The sequence below is a fragment of the Hibiscus syriacus genome, unplaced genomic scaffold (assembly GCF_006381635.1).
Source record: "Hibiscus syriacus cultivar Baekdansim isolate YM2019G1 unplaced genomic scaffold, ASM638163v2 tig00110429_pilon, whole genome shotgun sequence".
NCBI classification, from domain to species: domain Eukaryota; kingdom Viridiplantae; phylum Streptophyta; class Magnoliopsida; order Malvales; family Malvaceae; genus Hibiscus; species Hibiscus syriacus.
Genome location: NW_024062733.1, coordinates 8,360,750 through 8,383,151, shown reverse-complemented (window position 1 = coordinate 8,383,151; position 22,402 = coordinate 8,360,750). Strand labels below are relative to the sequence as shown.

General features: G+C 36.0%; 2 protein-coding genes across 2 annotated transcripts; both read right to left on the bottom strand.

Annotated features, from left to right (window-relative positions):
- Window positions 1-11,421: 11,421 nt before the first annotated feature.
- LOC120124789 (myb family transcription factor PHL8-like) lies at window positions 11,422-13,512 on the bottom strand. Its single transcript, XM_039143365.1, has 6 exons — window positions 12,911-13,512; window positions 12,722-12,798; window positions 12,590-12,647; window positions 12,425-12,500; window positions 12,255-12,324; window positions 11,422-12,171 (listed from the first exon to the last, which is right to left on the bottom strand). The coding sequence occupies exons 1-6, from the start codon at window positions 13,086-13,088 to the stop codon at window positions 11,545-11,547; spliced, it is 1,086 nt and encodes a 361-aa protein (XP_038999296.1). The 5' UTR covers window positions 13,089-13,512; the 3' UTR covers window positions 11,422-11,544.
- Window positions 13,513-21,297: 7,785 nt separating this feature from the next.
- On the bottom strand, window positions 21,298-22,146 carry LOC120124826 (transcription termination factor MTEF1, chloroplastic-like). Its single transcript, XM_039143402.1, has one exon. The coding sequence runs from the start codon at window positions 22,141-22,143 to the stop codon at window positions 21,319-21,321; it is 825 nt and encodes a 274-aa protein (XP_038999333.1). The 5' UTR covers window positions 22,144-22,146; the 3' UTR covers window positions 21,298-21,318.
- Between the last annotated feature and the right edge of the window lie 256 nt (window positions 22,147-22,402).

The window sequence follows — 22,402 nt, the reverse complement described above, 5'->3', positions numbered from 1 at the left end:
TTACACAATTTATTCTAGAAGTGCCAAGAAACCTCGACAATATGCATAACATTGATAGACGGGGCAAGAAAGAGGTGAATTGGTTGGTGAAGCATAGAAAATGGTTGGCAATGTGGGAGAACCGACATCAACGCTTGCACCATCGATAAGATATAACAGAAACTGGTTCGATGGTTTTAGAGGGCTATATTGAATGGTTCAACATAAAGGGAAACCATTCTTACTTTCAGCGAAAGCACGAGGGGTGACAATTCATTATCGCCGACATAAACGTTCGACGTTAGAACATCATCCTCCCCTCACTACTGAACGAAGAGTAAGTGCTTTCGGGTCATCCTTAGCTATGCCATAAGAACTATCACACTAGCAACCAGCGACACTAGCCCTCCAAATCACATGGGGACACCTATTAACTTTCAGATGCCACCGTAGCCGGTTTAGATGCCACATCCGTAAGTCTAGATACCATATTCGTTGGTTATGATGGCACCACCATTTGGTTATGCACATAACCCGTAGGGTTTTATGACACCCACTGGCAGATATTTTCCGATTATACTTACGGATCCAACATTTAGTTCCTACACTAATTATGTAGCGGGTGGTCCTCCACCACAAACACCTTAATTGCAGTATACATCACAGACATCGATGCCTGATTTTTCACAATTTTCTCAGTTCTTAGTGAGTGGTGGGATTCTCAGTCATACACCTCCAGGGTCCTTATTCTACAAAGGTCATATATCGACATTCAACCCTTATCGAGACAATGTTATTGAGAGTGATGATAAAGATGAGGATGAGGAGGACGATGAGGACAACGAGGAAAATGATGAGGATATGCCTATAAACGAAACGAACGTTCAACGAACCGTTTGTGAACCGTTCAGCGAGAAGTTCGTTTATGTTCATTTATTTATTAAACGAACGAACATGAATAATATTTTTTGTTCATTTAATTAAATGAACGAACATTAATAGAGGGCTCATTCGTTCATTTATGTTCGTGAACGTTCGGTAATATGTTTTTTCATTTATGATCGTTTATGTGCGTTCATTTATGTTTAGCCTAATATTTCTAGACCTATTTAAAATATTGAAGCCCATATGATACCCATAAAAATTTTAAAATTCAATTAATTTTAAATACAAATAATAAAAGCTCAAAACACTTAAATAAAATATAATCCTAAAATTGTTAGGAAAGAAAAAAACCTATTTTCATTTATGTTCATTTATGTTCATTTTTTGTGTTCGTTTACATTTTTTTATTTGTGTTTGTTTACATTAGTTTTTTGTGTTCATTTATATTCGTTCGTTTATGTTCATTTATCATTTAAATGAATGAACATGAACGAACACGAACAAACTATATTCCTTAATGAACGAACACAAACAAGAAATTCTTCGTTCGTTTATGTTTGTGTTCGTTCATTTGTTCGGTTAAAGTTAAACGAACAAACATGAACATACCCCCGTTCATGTTCGTTCGGTTCGTTTACAGGCCTAAATGAGGACGACGACGATGAGGAGCAACATATAATAAGAAACCCTTATAGAAGTAGACGACCACCACCGCGTGGAATAAATTCTAAGAGATATCGATGAATCTGAAACCCATGACAATCTTTTTATTTATTGTGTGTTTATTATGTATCTGCCTCTTATTTTGTTTTTTTATTATGTATTTATATGAAGCTAGATTTTTCCTCTTAATTAGTTTTTGCCTCTTATTTTGTTCGTTATTCTATATTTATATAAAGTAAGTTTTTGTATGATGTTTAATGTCTTTTTACAAACAAGGACAAACAAGACACAATAATTTGGGTAGACTCGTTTTATAGGACAACTTCTTAAGGCTTATATATATATATGTGCGAGTTGAAAGCTAATTTTAATCTATTCAGGCAAAAGCTTTAGTTGTTTAGCTAGGATGGCTACTATTCAGTCAAATGTTTTTTATTGCAAATATTTAAGCATGTCTTTCAACAACAAAAATTCACTTGAGGAGTTGAAGCTTAAAATAGAAAGAAAGGTTAAACTCGGGTGGAAAAGAATAATCTCTTTGCTATATTGTAGATTGCCAGTACCATTTAAGAGGTTTCTTTTAAGCAATGATGTAGACCTTTGTGGTATGATTGAGACATACTACTCTCATTATGTTTCTCATGTGGATTTGTTTGTAGAGTTTGAAGATGTTGATGATGATTCTTCGAGTTCGAATACCCAACAAATTAAGCGGAAAGAGTTCGAGAACACAGAGATAGATGATGAACACCCGGAAGCATGATTCAAACGCAATTGGGCATCATAATATCATTAAGAAAAGTCTATTTTAGGTGTATGTGTATGCTTGTATTTGCTTTTTTAGGTGTATGCGCATGTTTTTATTTACTGTTTAAGGTATGTGAAAGATGTATGATATTCTGGTTCGTTGGTTTGGTATTTCATGTCATGTTTAATAGTTTGTTGTTTAATGTAATGTTTATGGTTTGTTGTTTTTATAGTTCACATCTATAACAAATCTCATATTGAATTTAATTAGTCTACTAAGAACAAAATTCATTATAGTATTTTTTTCACGATTCCAAAAATAATAAAAGCAGCCTCTAAACGTCTCATCACATGAGCAATATGTTTGTGGAATCTTTTCAATGTACAAAACCGAGAAAATTTTGGCAATAGTTGAGATAGTCATGCTTCTGTAGTGAAAAAACTCTTTTTGTTTCATCTTTATATGCATTGGGTTTAGGCTGGACAACACTTGACATCCTTCTTGCAGCCTCTCTTTTATATGAAGCAATCATATACCTAAAGCGTAAGTTGCTTCGATGACACCAATGATAGAGGCTTGTTTCAAGATATGACAACCAACTTCAACATTGACACAAAATTTGGAAAAACACTAACCTATACATTCCCTAAACAATATCATTAAAAAGAAGTTTATTAATAAATCAAAAACAAATTGCGCTAATTATAAAAAAAGGAAACAATTTGCACTATATATATTATCAATGAGAATATGCAACGCAATAACCTGTTTAAGCAAAAAAAAAATAATTTTTATAAGATGGTGATTGAGTATACTATATATAACTCATGAAAGTAGATAGCTAAATCATTTAGACAAACAACATTTTCCAATCTAAAATTATAATATAAAAAAAGTTAAATGCATATAAATAAAAAAATAAAGGATAAATGCATATAAATCAATATATTATAATTCAAGTGGACATATAAAAGAAAAATTAAATATTTAACATAATATAAAAAAATAAGAAATACTTTCATGAATAAATTTACACCTTAAAAGTCCATTCACCATAAAATATTAAAATTCTGCATACAAAAAAATGTAAGAAAAATATTTTATACAAATATATAATAGAAATAAAAAATATTGAAGAAATACTAACAAATGGTTCTAAACGGTCTCAAGGGGTGCCACGGATCTTCAACCAAAACTTGTGGTGTGGTCTCGACGGAGGTTGTCACAGCTCCAAGCAAACTGGAATTTGGGGTGTTGGGGTTTTGGGGTATTGGGGTGGTCCTAGGGGAGCGCTCCAAACAATTGGAATTTGGGGGCAGGGGGTTCTGTTAAATGAGGGAAAGTAAGGGTGGGGGCAAACAGAAATGGAATTGGAAAAGGGAAAGTAAGGGTGGGTAATTGTTTACAAGTAGTGTATTATTTATATATAATTAATTTTTGTATGTGGGGGTTGAAAAAGGGAAATGGGTAATTGTAGATGTAAATAGTTATTTTTTATATTTTTTATTTTTGACCGGATGATTATTTTATTATAAATTAAATTGATATATTTTTATTAAAATGAGCAAAATTTTGGATGGAATCATCGTTCTGTTATAAATTAAATTGATATTTTTTTTATTGAAATGAACAAACTTTTCTCCGGAAAAAATTATTCAGACGAAAACTGCAATCAGATCACAACTTTGTGACGGAATAATGTATTTTCATCGGTAAACTGTGACAGATTTTATATCCATCAGAACTTTTCCCTTGGTAATTTAATTTTTTTGTAATTTTATAGAAATATATACTTTATTACAAAAGAAACTTATAAAGTGGAAATCTAAAGTAAATTTTCTACATAAAGAAAAATAAGGTTTATACATAAAGGGAAAATAAAGTTTATACTTTTAATCAAATTAGGTTTCTTACTTTCTCAAATTTATATATTAATTAATTGGTGTCGCTTTGAGTTCGAGTTCAATTCTAACAAATCTTCACCTTGATACGAATTCTGAAAGTGCGAAAGTTTTGAGACAAACCACTCAAATTCGATGAGATATTCAAACTCAACAGAAATAATCTCTCACTTCAATGAACAAGTTCTCCGCCTTGAAAACATATTCTCCATTTCTTTCATGAAATCTCTTTAAGAGGTATTTTTCAACAATGATTGTCAACTGAATCCAAAGTGTACCCAAACTTGGATTTAATCATCACATTGGTAAGGAAATAACTTTGCTCACAATTTATTCACTACAAGCAATATCATACATAACACCATCTCAATTACCAATATCAATGCTATATTTTTCGCTACGCTCATGAAATTGAATTTTCTTCTTCTCGAATATGTTATATTCACAGAACTAAACTCTATTTTCTTAAATATGTTATTCCAATGGAATAAAACACTTTTCTTCTTCCAAAACCGTTTACCCACTATTGTTTTTTTATTACAATTGAAAGTAGCACTCAGACCAGGACCGGCCCAATACATGTGCCTGATGGGCGACGGCCCAGGGCAGCATATAGGGTCGGGGCATCAATTTTTAATATTGTGACCAGCGCACCTTGAGAAGCGAATGATAGGACATAGTGAAGAAAACCATAAAGGAACATTGCGAAGGGATAGTGGGTAATTTCTGTATATGTTCTCCCACAATGGCTTCGATGTTGGAACCTGGAAGCTCAACAACAAACATATATTTACCGGAAGAGTGGTCGGAGGCTGCTGATTCCATAGCCTATGATTCTGTAACTTCGCCTCCTCCTTTGTTTTTAATCTGTGGTGCCAAAAACTCCGACAAAACTACTTTCTTCCGTCATCTCCTTAATGTTCTTCTCCAAAGGTTAGGAGTTCAGGAGAGAATCATTGGTTTGTTTCTTTTGATTCTAATTTCTCCAAGTTTAATTTATTTGTTGTGAAAGGGATTATGACTAAATGTTTAAATATGCGCTGATATTAGCTGAAATATTTTTTTTGTTGGGTGTTATTACTGGATGGTTTATGAATATGCCCCTATTTTTATTTCATTTTTCTAGTTTTATTTGGAAGGTTATTTGTAGTTTTGGATTCCAGAAGGCAAATATATTCCAGAGATCAAACATATAGACAATTGTGAAATGAACATACACGGAATGTATAGCTAAAAATATATTTATATGGACCTTTCCATTGAAAATATATGATAGGAAGAAATGTTCCTTTATAGTGACCAAATCAAAAATTAAGGAATATGAAACGAAATTGTAGTTTAAGCTTTAAACTCACACGACCTTTCCACTGTTGTTCCTCTTGAGTGATCAAGGACATCTGGTTCCTTCGGATTCAGGTTAAGCTTGAAAGATGAACATTTAATGTGAGACAGAAACAAAATTTTGATTGACCGGAGCACGGGAATGGGGGAAGTTCATTTTGGGAATGTATTTTGGTTCTTTGTTGAGAATCAATTTAAGAATATGTGTTGTTGGAGCTTATGGTTTCTATTTTCTGGTTTTCTGATTAAGGTTACTTGCCTAAAAAACTATGTAGAGCGCTCAATCATACTTTTACCTACTCACATTTGTTGTAGATATTAGCTACTCTGGATATTGTGCGTCAAGGCGCAAATGTGATGCCAAGGAGCCAGCTCAATCAAGTTTTAGATGCTGAACTTGGTCATGGTTGGTCCACAAAGCTGACTAGCTTTGATTATAAACCCTTGGCTGCTGCAAGTATAGGTCAGGTAAGAAAAATGGTTGCATGTTTATTGTGTTGTCATGCTGACTAGGATGTTCCCCATATGCTTTGTCTTTAACCTTTTAAGGTAGAATATTTTGTTATCTATACGTTGATCTATGCTACAAAGAGTCTTTATGTACAAAATCTTGTATCTACAAGTGGACATGTTATTATCAATTACTCCTTTTATTTCTGACATTGATGTTATTTGGTTGGAATGGATCATTGTTTAATGCTTTGGCATTTCTGTTCTTTTCACCTTCATTTGTGTTCACTGGTGTTTTATGTTAATTTGTCTCTGGCAGTTTGATGTTTGTTACTACTTACACATGGTTTCCTTATTTATATATAATTTTTTTGTTTTGCTTAGCTTTCGCATTAAAAAATTATCATCTTTTTTTAACTCTAGACTTAAGTTCAAGTTGAATTCACAGTAAAATGATTGGCTTTTGTGGAGAAAGAATAGAACTTGTCATATCATATAATTTCTCCCTATGTTTTGTCTATTATATGGTAGGGGCATAAAATTATTATCTCGCATAGGGCATTAAAATTCATTGGATCGGCCCTGACTCAGACTACATGTTCCTGGGTTACAATGCCTCAGGATCAGCCTGGAGAAGATCCTTCACCACATCAGGAGGTGAGTAAAAAAAGAGGAACCCGAACGGTAATGACCAAGCAAATTTCGCCAGACCGTTCGCAATCATGTTACACTCACGAGGGCTGAAGACCATGGCAACGTTCCAAGAACGAGCTAAAATCTCCCTAATATGCGTAACCAAAGGGGAGGAATAATCTGCACTTTGAACCGTCTTAATCATCGAAAGTGCCTATTTACTGTTCGTTTCCAACACCAGCTCCTGAATTTCCAGCTCCCAAGCAAGATTCAGGCCCTCAAAGATTCCCCATAACTCAGCATCTAAGGTCGAACATATTCCAATGGATTTTGAAAAACCCGTAACCCATCTTCCTGTTGAATAGCGGATAACACTGCCACATGTGCTAAACCCCGTATCCGACCGCCAGGAACCATCGATGCTTAGCTTGAAACAGCTCTGCTGAGGGGGCTGCCATCGTGGAGGATTAAAATTTAGTCTCCTTACCGACTGCTGCTGAAGACGGGCTCGTAAGAGTTCTTGATGCATTCTTAAGCTCCTCTACAGAACATTCTCAACCTCCATAAAACCCGCATCAAAAATCAATTTGTTTCTTCGAGTCCAAAGGTTCCATAACACCACTCCAAACAAGAGATTTCAATTGTCCAAATTAATCAGAAATCGATATTGGTTCGAAAGATTATCTTCAATCCAATTCAACAACTCTAGCTGATAGAAATTAGCTTTCTGGTATGCTTTAATTAAGCTACTCCAAACATTTCTTGTCGATAAACAATCCTGGAGAATGTGCATGGTTGATTCCACTGTAGTTCCACATTCCAAGCAACTCGCATCAGAAGACATATGATGCCGTACAGGTTCTTCATTCGAGAGAAGGCTACCCCTGCACACAATCTACAGAAAATTCCTAATCCGAGAGAAGCCGTTATATCCAACAATGATTTTCGAAAGTGGGGACTCCTCCATAACGGGAAAATGGCTTCGTCGATAATAGGGCTTTTGGTAGAAAAAAATCGCCTACTCTCCCATTTCCAACCTGGCTTATCCACACCTCCATGAAGAGCAGGTGGCTTCGCTGCTACCAAATGTAATTGAATCGAGCGAGAAATAAATGGTGAAATCTCCTCCCACCGCCATTCACCATTAAAGTCCACAAGAGTATTGACCTTTGCATTGTACGGTGGACTCACCTCTTGATCGACACAAAGAGATCGAAGTGGACCCAAATCGTTCAGCAAAGGGTCGTCCCAGAAGTCGACATTTGAATCATCTCTCAAATTCCAAACAATTTCACTCCGGATATCACTCCACACAAAACTAAGGCATCTCCACAGGCGAGAGCACACTCTTTTATTAATCTGATCAGGCAGAATATCCACCACTTTATTTTTTTTTTTGAGGAATCCACCACTTTATATTTACTCCAAAGGAAATGGGCCCAAAGTTGATCTCAATTAGAAACCAATCAAAACCCGACTTTCATAAGGAGAGCTTCATCTTGTGTATGAATTCTTTAAAAGCCAAGACCACCTTGTTGCATGGGTGTGCAAAGAATATCCCATCGAACGAGATGAACATTCCTCCTATCCTCCGTACTCTTCCAAACAAAATTTCGAATGAGGCGCTCTATCTCGTGACAAACGCCTTTAGGTAGGTAGCAGATTTGCATAGCATACGGTGGGATAGCCGCTAGGACAGACTTCGTCAACACAAATACCACCTGTCATGGAGAGGTTTTCAGCTTTCCATCTAGTGAGGCGATCACGAAACTTTTACACCAGATAGTTATACGTGGCACAAGTAGCTCGACGATGCAAAAGTGGTACCCCAAGGTACCTTCCCAAGTCATCAACGAGAGTGTACTGGAAACCATGACTAATATTCGCCTTTTAGAGCCTCGTCAACATTGTTTGGGAAACAAATATTGGTTTTATAAAGGCTAACCTTTTGCCCCCAAGCATTACAGAAATCATCCAAAACACGTTGAATAATATCAAGCTGCACAAGAGAAGCCTCCGCAAATAGGATAAGTCATCGGCAAAGAAAAGATGGGACAATTGGTCCACCACGAATGATGCAAATCAGTTTCTATAACTTATCTTCCACAGCTCTATTGATAACTTGTGACACTCTTTCCATGCGCATGACAAAGAGATATGGCGACAAGGGATCCCTTTGACAAATTCCTGGCGAAGGTTTAAAAGAATCAGTCACCATCCATTCCACAAGATCTGAGTGGTTGCCGAAGATACGAAGCACATAATAAGTCTCCGTAGGTTCGGAGGACACCCAATATTAAAGAGCGTGTCATCGATAAAGACCATTCCAATCGGTCATAGGCTTTCTCCAAGTCAATCTTTATCGACATCCATCCCTTCATCCCTTTTTGCGCTTCATCGAATGGATAACTTCCTGAGCAATTATTATGTTATCCGATATGGCTCTACCAGCCACAAAGCTTGTTTGGGTCTCTGAAATCCAACCAGAGAGAAAGGGCTTTAACTGGTTCACAATAACTTTTGTTACGACCTTATATAGTATTGTACACAGGCTAATCAGCCGAAACTAAGAGAAATGCTCGGGGTGCTCGGTTTTAAGGATAAGAACTAGTAAAGCTCACTGTCCTTTCATCATAATAAGAGAGCTCTTTCAAATTTTTGTACCTCTACCTTCCATAACGTGAATCTGGTATTGCGATTGACCACCGACTTCTCATACTTTAAAGATGTCAGTATCGTGATCGAGTTAAACAACTCAAATGCTCTGATATTAATTTGTTAAAAGATAACAACATACATAATGATCGCCTAATAAAATAGACACAGAGATTTTACACACAAAGATTTTACGTGGAAAACTCTTTCGACAAAAAACATGTGCAGAAAAGGATAAAATTCACTAATGTCAAGAGAAGAAGAATATAAGAGGAGTCTCCATAGACAACCTAACCTTTAACCCTAATCCTTAGTATTTATTTATAGGAATAAATACTTTATTATAAGTAAAACATATAAAGTAGAAATTAAATTAAAGTTAATTTTTGACATAAATGAAAAATAAAGTTTTTAATCAAACTAGGTTTTTTACTTTATCAAATTTATATATTAATTAATTTGTTACTAAGTATTTGGTTTTATAAATTGAGATTATGTCTTAGCCTTTAGGGTTATGCGATAGAGAATTATTTTGGAGAGATGTAATCTTTTTTGAAATCTCTGCAATTTTTTTTGATTTTTTGTTGCATAGATAGTTTTGTAAGTATATTGAGAGTTTTTTAGATCTACCGGATTTTGATATTTATATCGGGTTTGAGATGTATGGAGTGGCGAAACTATACATTTTATTTTAGAGGGGCCAATTATCAAAAATAATTTTAATAATAATTTTATATATTAAATCTCGTATATTTATATGTGATTTCATTAAACAATGTAGATTTAATTAATTTTTTTTTATAAATTCTCCACTATATTCTTTTTGGAGAAAAATTAAATTAAATTATAGTAACAGATTTTAACACTCAAATTGTAGACGAAACATCTAAAATACTAAGAAAAGTAATAGTAATTACCTTTATTTATAGAATAAGGTACAAGCTTAAAAGTATTTAAAATATTATGTGAGATTGTTGAAATTTTTAATTTTCAACCATTAAAATTTTGAAGAAAAATCAAATTTTGGTCTCCTCTAATGTAATTTTGTTTTATTTTATTTTAATTTAAAATACTATAAAAATAAGGAAAAAGAAGAAAATCGTGATGTGAGAAATAAAAAAAAATATTAAATAAAAACTCAAAAATAATTATTTATATGTATACCAATTATGTATTATCAATATTGTTTTTAGTTCTAAACTATTAGAAGTAAAAAAAATTAATATTTTAATAAATAAAATAAAATTCATATATTTATAAATTTATTTATGGTAATTTAAATTGTACATATAAATTTTATATTTTGAGAATATTAATTAACTTCATTTGTAAAAATTTTAAGAATTTTAAGATAATAATTTTTTTCCAAATATTCTAAATAAGATAAAATGAAATTTTTAAAACATCTAAAGGGTCTTATAATAATTTTCCCCAATTTGAGTGGATCATGGCCCCCATTAGTTCCCTATGTAATTCCGTCTATGGATACATGTAGTATCATATATTTTTTATATTTTTACGTCTGTAATAAATTATTATTCATCTAGTATGGGGGAAACATGTAACGCCGAATCACATTAAATCTTATTTTTTTTACATGTCTTTGATATCATTTTAGTTATTTTTTTTGCTTTCAAATTCTGACACTTATAAAATGATTATGCTGCTATGATGATGATTTCGTCTCCTTCAAGTTTGATTTGCTTTTTCATTCCAATATCGCAACCTTAAATGGAAGAAAGGCTGAATCATCCCTGGTTAAGCATCTTTTGAAAAATATACATAAAATACTTTAAAAAGATTAATACAATCACAATGATTCTCTGTAATCATGACCACCTGAAATTTGAGTTTTTGGACCGACATCATTGAAGCATTATGGGGTATTTCGCTATCAGCACCAGTCTGTGAGATGGAGACAATGAAGAGATGAACCTGCAGAATTTGCATTATACCTTCTCTTGATATCAGTTATTCTATCAAAAGTCGTTTAAGTTCAATACATATAAGTGATTTATCGGATATATAGCGATAGTGGTGCCACCCAAAATCATTATTGTATGATCGTAATACTTACGATCACTGCAATAGTGTCAGCTACGCCTGCAATCGCGATAAACGTAGCGTAACTGAAAACGCGACTGCAATTGCAATTTAAATAACTGATATATAACAATATACATAGCCTATTAACAAAGGATTGCTTCTAAACAACCAGGTTCCCAGCTTGGATTATATTTACTAACAACCATGCGGCATAAAATTTCTAACCATGCCCATTGAGCTGATCTATTCCCTGCAGTTCAAGTCTATTGATTTTGGACCCAATTCCATGTCATTTTGGTATTGGTTATTGAGATCAAATGACCCCAAGAATACAGACTCTCTCAATTGACTACCACTTTCCCCTTCACTAAGCTCTAGTCTTTTAGCTATCGGCTGCTCAACACATATGCCATCAGAAATGTTAGAGCCACTTCTTTTCTTTCCATAAACTTGATTGCTTGAGCCACTAGTCGAACGCTTCATTTCAGGGTGAATGTCCATTAAATTAAGTTCCACTAAAGTACTAGATTTATCGGTACAAATATTCTCGTTTTTATGTGGCTCCTCGTCGTCCTTTCTTTCCGAGCTTTCGGAAGACGTCAATGAGCTTTCCACGGAACATATAGTACCCCTCATTGGATTTCGTTCCGTCTGTTTTAAGCTTGAACCTCCTACTTCTGTCAATTCCGAAAACGAAGAACTTGTGCAGCCGGTGTTAACCATTGAGACGAGTTGAGAGAGTTCAGCTTTGGCAAGTTCTACACCAATAGAAGAAGAGGCATACCCAGCCAGTGTTTCTTGTGCTTTCTTTAAAACAGATTGTAAGTACTTTCCTTGAGCTTCAATTCTTAGCTGTAAATGTCTCTGGACCTGAAACAGAAAAATAGCTTAATCGATTCGAGTTGATGTCAACCAAAAACTGGCTATTTAGGATTCGGTTCAATAGGCCATACCTCAATTTGTTCATGAAGCTTTCTTTGTACTTCCATCTGCATTTGGAGTGCCCGAGCAATCCGCGAGCTTCTGATGAACAACATAAGTAGATAGTCAATACTATCCGTTTTATTATCATTTCTAAATCCAAAATTTATCAGAAGACAAAGGATCCATGTAAATATTTTACTCATTATTCTGCTTGTGAGTTCCATCACTTGTATCGCTACTCAAATCCCCTTTACCACTCTGCGTCTGTCCGTAATCTGTAGCACAATGAAAAGAATATGATCATATCTTTGCGAAAGTCGATATAATCATGTAAATGCAACAAGCAATGAAATCTTAATCTCACCATCCAGTTCATTGCTAAGGCAGATTTCTGTCTGTTGGCTTTTTGCCAGCCTGTATTTCTGCAAGAAGAAAATACAATCGAACCTTATTTCCTCTGAGATTGTAGTATGGTTATATAATGAAGAGTAATTACCTGTAAATGGCTTTTGAGATGGTACAAAGTGAGTCCAGAAATCCCTACGACCCTCATCATATTCTTTGGTGTTGCTTCTGTCCAGAAATAATAAACACACAGGAAACATGAGGAAAAAAAAAAAATTACCCATGCAAACAACAGTATGAATTGACAAGATGATGATGATCTGAAAGTATTAAACTCAACTGTCTGGCCCACCAAGTTGATTGACAGCTTCAACAAATCTCTGATGAAGTTCTGGAGTCCATTTCAGCCTAGGCTTTGCATCAGTTGACAGAACCAAATTCATGTCTTGATTCTGCAGACCCATGTTTTGTGTTGTGCAAGAGAGACAGGCAGAAGGATGCAGAAAACTGAAACTCATGTGAGTTTTGATCCCTTCTTCTTTTCTTTTCTTTTTTATGAAGACTATGCTCTTAATTTGAAGCAGCTGTAGTCCTCTTTATAAATCTTGTGAGTTGTTGGTCTGTCCTATGATCTCACTCCATATCTGGAATCATACGTGGGGCTGTTTTGGTGAGGGAATATATGCCCATGACCTTTGCCTCTTCCTTCTATCATCTCCCATTTCATTTAAACTTTTTCTTTTAAATTTTTCTTCTTTGACTTGGAAGGGGGTGGATGGAGAAAATCTCTGATGCATCAAAAACAGAAAAGAAAGCAACACAGATCAATTTGAGTCACAAAAGGAGAGAAAAGAGGAAAAGTGCATGGTTTGTTTTTATCTTCACACACACACAACACATTCTTTTCCCTCTACCTTGCTGAGTTAATTGAGGTAACAAAACGAACCCAAATCCGGAAAAGACCGGACGTAAACCCGAATCCGAATCCGTTTACCACCTCTAATAATAGGTAAGATAAATGATGGATGCCACTATACTAAAACTAGAAGAAACTTTCAAGGACAGAAACTAAAATGACAGGAAAGCTGTTATCTTTTTGATGACAGAAAGGGTAAACCAAATGGGCAATGTCCTTTTCTCTCCTTTGTTTTTATTATCCTTTTTTTTTCCCTTAGAGAAGAGTGTGGTCTTACTGGCAGATTCTTTTTGTTCGTTGTATGGATGAAGGAATCAAAGAATCTTGTATTAGATTTGGGACCCATCTGGCCCCATTTTTTCTTACCAGTTTACTGGTGCACGCTCTCTCCTAGTATGAAAGCAATCAACAAGGCTCCTTCTGCTAAAAGTCCTATAAAGAAACATGTTCCAAAGGGAATGCTAGCTTTAAATCTGTAATCCATGTACAAGCAGACCTCAAAAAATAAAGAGAGAAAGGGAAGCCACAATGGAAATCATGAAAGTCGATTGAATCAGATTAATCAGCAGATTTCTCGGTCTGTGGTCAAGAGTTATCATTGGATTTTTACATAAATCAAAATCCAATGATTGAACTCCAAAGTACTTGCCATCTCAGTGCCAAACATTCAATTGGTCTGCTAATTTGATAAACCATTTTCCAGGATTCAAAGAAAAAGGAAGATTAGTTGCCAAGTGTTATTTTATAAAGACAACCAGAAAAGCAACAAGGCTGTTTCAATTAATTAAAAGAACTATAAGATATGTCCAAGGTTTCTGTAGGATTGCTTAATTACATGTCTTAATCAATAAAACATCCCCCAACCAGTTGACTAATTACAATTTTATAATCAGTTAGTTGGATACAATTCAGTGAGCATAGAATGGAAGGTCCACTGACGAGATCGTCACGGTCATCATTCTGTTCGATAAAAAATTTAACAACAAAATCGACATGGTGGACCGGCAAATGGTAGGTCCATCTTCACACCAACATGGTTTCTTCCTTGAGTAAGCATCTGCTTCTCTCCTAGAGCTATAATCCATCAGTGGCAAGCTCATGGTTCATATTCGAAGAAAGGAATAAAATTATCGACACGCTTTCATTATATGTGGCCCGAATGTTTGAAAAACAAGAGAGAGTTATTGGAGTACCTTTCTCTTTAACCAGCTGAGGTACTTGAAACTCCTATCTTGCTTTAATATATTCCATAACTGGTAAAGGAGATTCCGGGATGATGCCAACCCGGCCCTGGTATTTTTAGGACAGTAGCAGAAAGTCCAATGAATCAAAAGTCATACAACCAAATGTGCCTCATCAATTATTATTCTTTAAGGGACCCCATCAGAAGAGATTTCATAAATCCAAAAGCAAGGAAGAAGATGATGTTATGACAAGAATATGGATTCAGGAATCTAGAAAAGAGAAACAAAAGGAACTAGTCGCCATCCGGCTAAAAAGATGATGGAAATTTCAGATGAAATATTGTGTCGAGCACAACCATCAAGCTGAAAATGACGTTGGCAATGTCACAAATCAAATTTGTTTCTCCCTATCATTAGGGTGATTGATTATTTTAAGATAAGAGAGTAACCAGCAAGAAGCTTCGCATGTTCAAATGACAGTTGAATGTTTCCCCAACATATCAATCAGTAAATAACATCAGTATAGGGGTAAAAATGAGCTACACATACAAGCACGGACGGTTAGATATTGACGATGCACACACACCCTACTACAAATGCAACTGCTCGAACCCAAGACCTCTAAGGAGAACAACAATCCCTTTTACCACGGAGATCGCTTGATGGGATCTGATTTTTTTGCTTTTACAAAGAGATAGATTTAGAGAATCCCTCACCGAATATCTTCCAAATTTACATAGTGAATCCTCACAACGTTGTTAAACTAGTGTCACACTATATACCATACAAGTTTTGAATTGTATTCATTCTTACCATTAAAGGATGCAACACTGTCAATCAAGAGCTATGGCAGTTATGAAGGTTAGGGAAGTAATATGTCTTAATGGCTAAAGAGATGAACAAATTGAAATGTTCAACTACAAACATGTAAAATTTACTTCTCTAACACGAAAAAGACTTGACGAGGTAAATATGCAAAGTTTTCGACCTATCTGGTCTGGCTTGAAAACCAGAACATGGCTAATAAGTGGTAGACATGATTGCTTTCTTCACCAAAGAACATAAATATTGAAATACCTCACTAAATTGCCTGAACAGGTAAGGGGGAACATCTTTTTCCAAGAGCCCACAACATGATTGATAGAAACAAAATAAAATCATGTAGAAATATTCCTTCAATTCAAAGAAATCATTTCCGATGCAATGGTACGTCCAACATCAAGCAAACACACTGGGTTGACATGACTTAACCCGGTGCATTAGCTTGGGAAGTGGTCCATGTTTGAAGAAAAACTTGTGATTTCATTACCTGAAATAAGGAAAGAAAAATAGAGACTCCTAAATTTGTTTCGAGGCATCTAATGACATACATCTAACTTTGCATATATTTAGAGAATATTCTCAGTGGGACAACTTCAACACCCACACCTTTATCAAAAGCTAATCCATGTTTGAAGCAGATTCTGCTAAGTTCATATTCTACAGCTGTGGATAAAAATATAAACTTGGAAGGTGAACCTGGAAATGAAGTGTATGCATGTTTCAAGGATGAATAAATACACAAGTTAAATTTGTAGATAACTTGGGCTAGCTGTCAATGCTTGAAGGTTGAGAGTTGAGAGAGTTACATAAGAGATCATAAATATCAAAGTGGGATGTCCTGATCTTTCCATCTCCAATTATCTTATGCTATTCTAGCAACCTAGTATCATCAATATGCAGTTTTTAGATTAACGTATTTATTTCAAATAAACAAATCAAGAGTAGCTAATTGTAAGAGGCCGAAGGTATCTTGTTTGTTGCAGTGCTACTGCAGCCTAATCAATTCTTCTATAGCTTATCAAGCTCACAAAGCCTCAAAACTTCATAGTCCACAACTGTAATACTTCTTTAGTCGTCCCCATCAGAGATGGATTGAGGGGACTGGCCGGGGCAGTCACTTATTCTGAAAATTTCAAACTGTCAATAAATTTTAGATATTTATATTGATTATCAATTGCTTTCTAACATTTTATAAGTTCACCCTAATATAAATTCATTCGTCCGTCCCAGATCTCGATGTCAAGTAGCCACATGAGCCCTAACTATATCCGAATATAAACCGGGTCGGACCCCTAGACCATTGGCATCCACAATATTTGAATCCACTTAGCTTAAGTGCATTCCAACTCCTTGACATTTGACACAACATGGTTTGATAATCTATCAGCAGATACACCATTTGCTATATTCCTATGGCTTCTTAGTCCTCATCATCATATGTTACTAATCAAAAAGAAAAAGAAAAATGATTTGTACTAGGAAGCCTTTAGCCCCAGAAAGAAAATGGCAAAGAGAAGACAGAGCATTTCGTTGGAAAGACAACCCGATGATAAGAATGTGTGTGTGTGTGTGTGTGTTTTACACTGGGGACGAAAAAGTAACAGTTTTTTTGGAGCTTTACCAGTCTGTCAACGGAACTGAAGAATCGTTGATACGTTTCAATGACTTTCAAATTGGTATAAACACAATGCTAACACATGGAATTTGATAAAAGCAAAAATCTCCTGAAAAGAATCCATGGATGCGACCGAAGAAGTTATTGCTGATACAAAATCTTTAAAAATCTACATAAAATGAAAACGGAAGCTAACGCTTACGACAAAAATGAAAAAAAAAATAGAGCTGAATGATCTATCACTAGTGTAGTTTACTTTAAAAGTTACATTTCCTTATCATGTTTTTCAATTAATTTTTATTTTTTATACTTGAAGAACATTTAATTTTCCAAAGTTTCATTTTCTTTGGGAAAATGCCTGAGGTTCATCGTCAACAATTAACTGATGCGTTTGGGATCCAGGCGGTTGATTTTTTATGATATTATTTGGGCCTTCCTCTTTATATAGACAAGAATAAAACTCTAGCTTTTGATTATTTGAGAGACAAGATTGTCACGAGAGTCACGGGATGAACCAAACGGCTCCTCTCTTATGGAGGGAGAGAGGTGTTCTTAAAGTCAATTGCTCACGCTTTACCCTAGTATGCAATGTCTTGCTATCTTCTCCTTGATCAGTTGCCTAATGAGATGAAATCAGTTATACGATAATTTTGGTGGATTGATAAGACCTCAGAACAAGGATGACCTCTTATAGCTTGGTCGACTACTTGTAAGCTAAAGCGACAACGAGGGTTAGGGTTGCGTGACCTCCACTTCTTCAACTTGGTTAGGCTCGGCAAGTAGGTTTGGCAGCTCATTATGTTTCCTGATTGCATGTTGTCAAGAGTGTTACGAGTGAAATATTATCTTAACAGAGATCTCCTTAATGCACCCATCATAGATAAGAGCTCGTTTACATGGAAAGACATTTATAAAACGATTCAAGCTTTTGATGGTGCATTCTACTGGCGGATTTGTGTGTACAGAAATCTCAATTTACTTCGGGACAAATGGGGTGGATCTAAGTTCATGATGTTAACAGATGACTACTCATCTTTACCCATACAGCGTTTCGCAGCACCTTTGTTTCAATATGCAGGGCGGCCGAGTTAGAATGAATCGAAAGTTCATGTCATCTTTCATGTTAATGATGCAAATACGATTCTTGCTACCTCTATTGCACCTAGCCAGGAGGAGGTGCTTGTGTAGAGTAATCATGATTCAGGTACATATTCTGTCCGCTTTGGGTATTGGTGACTTCAACGTCCGACGCACTCCCCTGAGTCAGTTTCAAGAGCTTGGCAAGCCTTATCAAAATTGCAAGTACTACAGAATATCCGAGTCTTTGTTTGGAGATTAGCACATGAAGGCCTTCCTGTTGGATGTCGTCTTCGAGAAGCTGGTTCATGGGATAGTACCCAACCTCCATGGCTACTTGTTCAAAATTTCAGGTCTCTCCACCAATACTACATCTCGGCCAGGAACCAAGCTAAAGGGAGATCGCATCGAGGCACCCACCAACCTGCAGAAACTACTAGGGCAATGGACGATGGATAGTAAGTACCCCCTGCTCCAGGTTATGTTAAGTTTAACGTCGATGATGCTTTTAATCCTCAACGTAGGTTAGTTGCGACTGGTATTGTTGCTCGTGATTTGGCTGGCTTACTGCTTGGTGGAATAGCTTTGTCGATGCCTTCTTGTACTGAAGCGGGCCTCTCGGAAATCCACGCTACTGTCGCTGGTATTAAGTTTGCTCAAGAGAATCAATAGTCCAGAGTTCTTTTTGAGACTAATTCGGTGTTAGTGGTCAACAAGTTAAAAAATGATTCGTTGGATCTATCCACTCTTAGATTTCATCTCTCTAAAACCCGTACAATTTTATCTTCTAATGTTTTCTTTCATGTTTTATTTGTCCCACGTCATTGTAATATGTTTGCCCATAAATTAGCTTCTTAGGCCCTTCATTCTGGGTGTTCTTTGTTCTTTGACTTGTTTTGTCTTGAGATTATTGCTTATGTTGTATCAAACGATATTGTTCCTACGTAATATATATTTTTGGGCACTCTTTTCTCTTATAGGTTCTAGAAAGGGTTTTTAACGAGGCTATATTTTTCAACAAAAAAAAGTTTCATTTTCCTCGTGCATTGGAGAAATTTGGAAATTACAATCCAGCTTACTTTTGAAATGCTCCATAGCCTTTCAATTTTTTTGGAGCTTAGAGGGTGCCATCGTGTAAATAATTGCAGACGTGCTAATGATCATTCAGCATGGATTCCCATTTCTCACATACCCCTGGCAATCACGTAAAAATGATTAAATTGCATGGAAATTTGTTTCTATCATCAATAGTTCTCAGTTTGTAGGAAAAAATAATTTCAGATTCCGTGCTCTGTTTCACCATGACAGTATGAAGTGATACAACGGTGGAATCTGCCGGACGGCGGGTTACAAGGATTCTCCCAACACGACAAAGAGTATAGCGCAGAATACTCATGAATCGCGAAAGAGAGAAGTGAGATTACAAGTTTTCCTGAATGACAGAAACATTTAAGACAAAATATATCAATAATAGCATATTTGATTATACTTCTATACAGAAAATAATTCTGCAAATATGCAAGTAAAGGATAAAAGATCATTAGCATTAAGTAATAGGCATTGCACACCAAGTTCCAGAGTTCTGCAACAGTCTATCAAGCACAATCAACAATATCTGTAAAGAACTATGAAGAAAAATCAAAAGCTTCTAAATGGTGGATAGAGAGTAAAGATAAATGAAAGGCACTACTAATTAAACATAAAAATTGGTCGATTCCAAGATACTTTCAGATTTACATCAACCGAACTCTCTCCTTTGTATTTGCGTATCCTTTTACCCTTCTTCCCGATTCACAAAAAAGGAACAAAACTTAAAAGCACTTCACTCTTATACTTAGTTTTGCATAAAATAACAAATCCCAGTAGACTAGCAATTTACAAGATTATGACTATATACTTTTAGTGCATACAAAAAAGGCCAAGAGGAAAACTGTGAACCTTGATCTTCTACTGGAGGCATGATCTGTGTGACATCAGAAAAGAACTAGCAGCACTTAAAATCAACATCATCTTATTGACAAACTGTTTTTTAGCTATGTTGCTTCTTGAAATCCCTCAAAAGTCCAAGCATCATCTTTAGAGGCATTCTAGAATTCCCATCAGGCTAAAATTCCCAAGTTGATTAGTTAAGGCATAAGGCACCATTGCACCAGATAGCCTTCCAACACCAAAGTATAAAGCAGCACAGTGGCATGAACCAAAATTCCCTAGCACTTCAAATTAATGCAGAAACCAAACAATTAGCCGTACTACCCCGTCAAATTAATGAGTTGCCTCCGACAGTGATTTATTAGTAAATTAATCATGTGGAATAGCACTTCAAAAATTATCACTAAGGCATCTTGCCTGCCAAGGCCAACAACCAAGCATCTCCTTCCATTATAATCTAAAGGAGAAGAACCAGGGAGTACCAGAAAAGAAAAACAACAAATCAAAACGTGATGAAATAGCTACAACCGAAATGGTACCAAAAATATAAAATAGTAACAGTTCAGTTAGTAAGCTTCTCTTATCGATGCTACTAGTAATGAAGGTAGTGCTAAATAACATTCCAGGTCCCATGTACGATCATCTAGGACATTAGGCTGATCAACCTCCCAAAGTGATAGATATTGTACCAAAACACAAATTGAAGAGAGTTCATTGGCAAAAGACTGAAATGTCATCACAGCATTTCCTCCTCGCAACAGATTAAAGCCTTAAGCATGAGACTCTCAGAATCTCATTACAATTTTCCAAGTCACGGGGAGACATGTTATCAACAATATCTTGAATCATAGGGAAATGTAAAAACATTGAACCTCGACTATGTGAAAATAAACAATCAACTTAAAATGCGTCTGATAAAAGCATGAAAATCTGACTTCCTATACCATACCATATCTACAATAAAATAGTTAGTCTTTTTTCTTTCTAAGAAAAGGGGAACTATTTTTTCTCATGGAATTAATCTTTAACTTGCACATGGCTGCTTAAGATTGAAATCTCTTGTATCACAGACGCACATTCTTTAATGGGAAACCTAGTAATAATTATCAACAATTTCCCAAATTCCCACCATCAAATTAAGAACAAAAAGAGAATTTGAAATAAACTTGAAAAGGAACTTGCTTATCTAATACAACAAGAAAAGGCTATCTCTTATGAACACTTTGCAATTGCATCTCAATCACTCTAGCATTGAACTCTCCATCACTAACCCTTAACATCTTCGACAATGGCAATTTAAACCCATGTTCCACCAAAGCTCTATGCCTTGGCTTAATCTTCTTCTCTAAACTAAACGAGAAATATTGAGGAAAAAATTTTAATTCCTCCAAGTCACCTTCCATTTCCTGTAGAAAAAACTCAACTTTAGGCCTCATATTATTCTCCACACTCAAAGTCAACAACCCGGGTGACCTCACCACCATCCGGTTCACCTCCGGCTCGTCAATACCCAGAGACCGAAGGAAATTAAGTTTGGGTTTCAGGGTGTGTTCCACGTTGGAAACTAAAAGAAGGGTAGTGTGAGAATTGACAACGAGTCCAAGGGAAGTGAGGAAATAGAGCGTCGGGCGGAGTTGGGTGGCGACGGAGGAGACCAAGAGGCGAGGGCAACGGGTGAGGGAGAGGGGGAGGTGAGGGGAAGGAAGAGGAACTTCGTGGAGTAGGAAGTTGATCGGAGGGAGGGGGTCGGAGGTGAGGAGGAGAGGGCACATGTCGAGGATACGGCCAATGGAAGGGCGAGAGAGGCCGACGGAGCAGAGGAAGCGTTCGACGGAAAGGAGGGAGGAAAGCGGGGTGGAACGGAGAGAAGGGTTTAAGGTGAGAGCTTTGTGGGGATTGACGTTTAAGGATTGGAGGTAAAGGAGCTTTTGGCGGAAGAGGAGACCACCGACTTTGGTTGCCGGTAGGGCGGTGGGCGGGTATTTGAGGAAGGCTTGAGGATAATGGAGTTGGAATCTGCAAGTTTGCATTGTTTTTAGTTCTGCGGGTGCGAAGATGGATTGCGGGAAGGACCCTTTAGGGGGTGTTTGGATTGGGAATATAGATTCCCATATAATGGAACTCACATTCCCCGTTTGGTTAGTTCGGGAATCCTATTTCCGATAATGTAAGATTATCAATAGTGGATTTTTTGGGCATATTACCGAGAATGTCATTACCTCCCTTTCCTTAGGTATTGTTGGATTACCGGCGTTTTGGACTAAAATACCCTTAAATTTTTATTTTTTT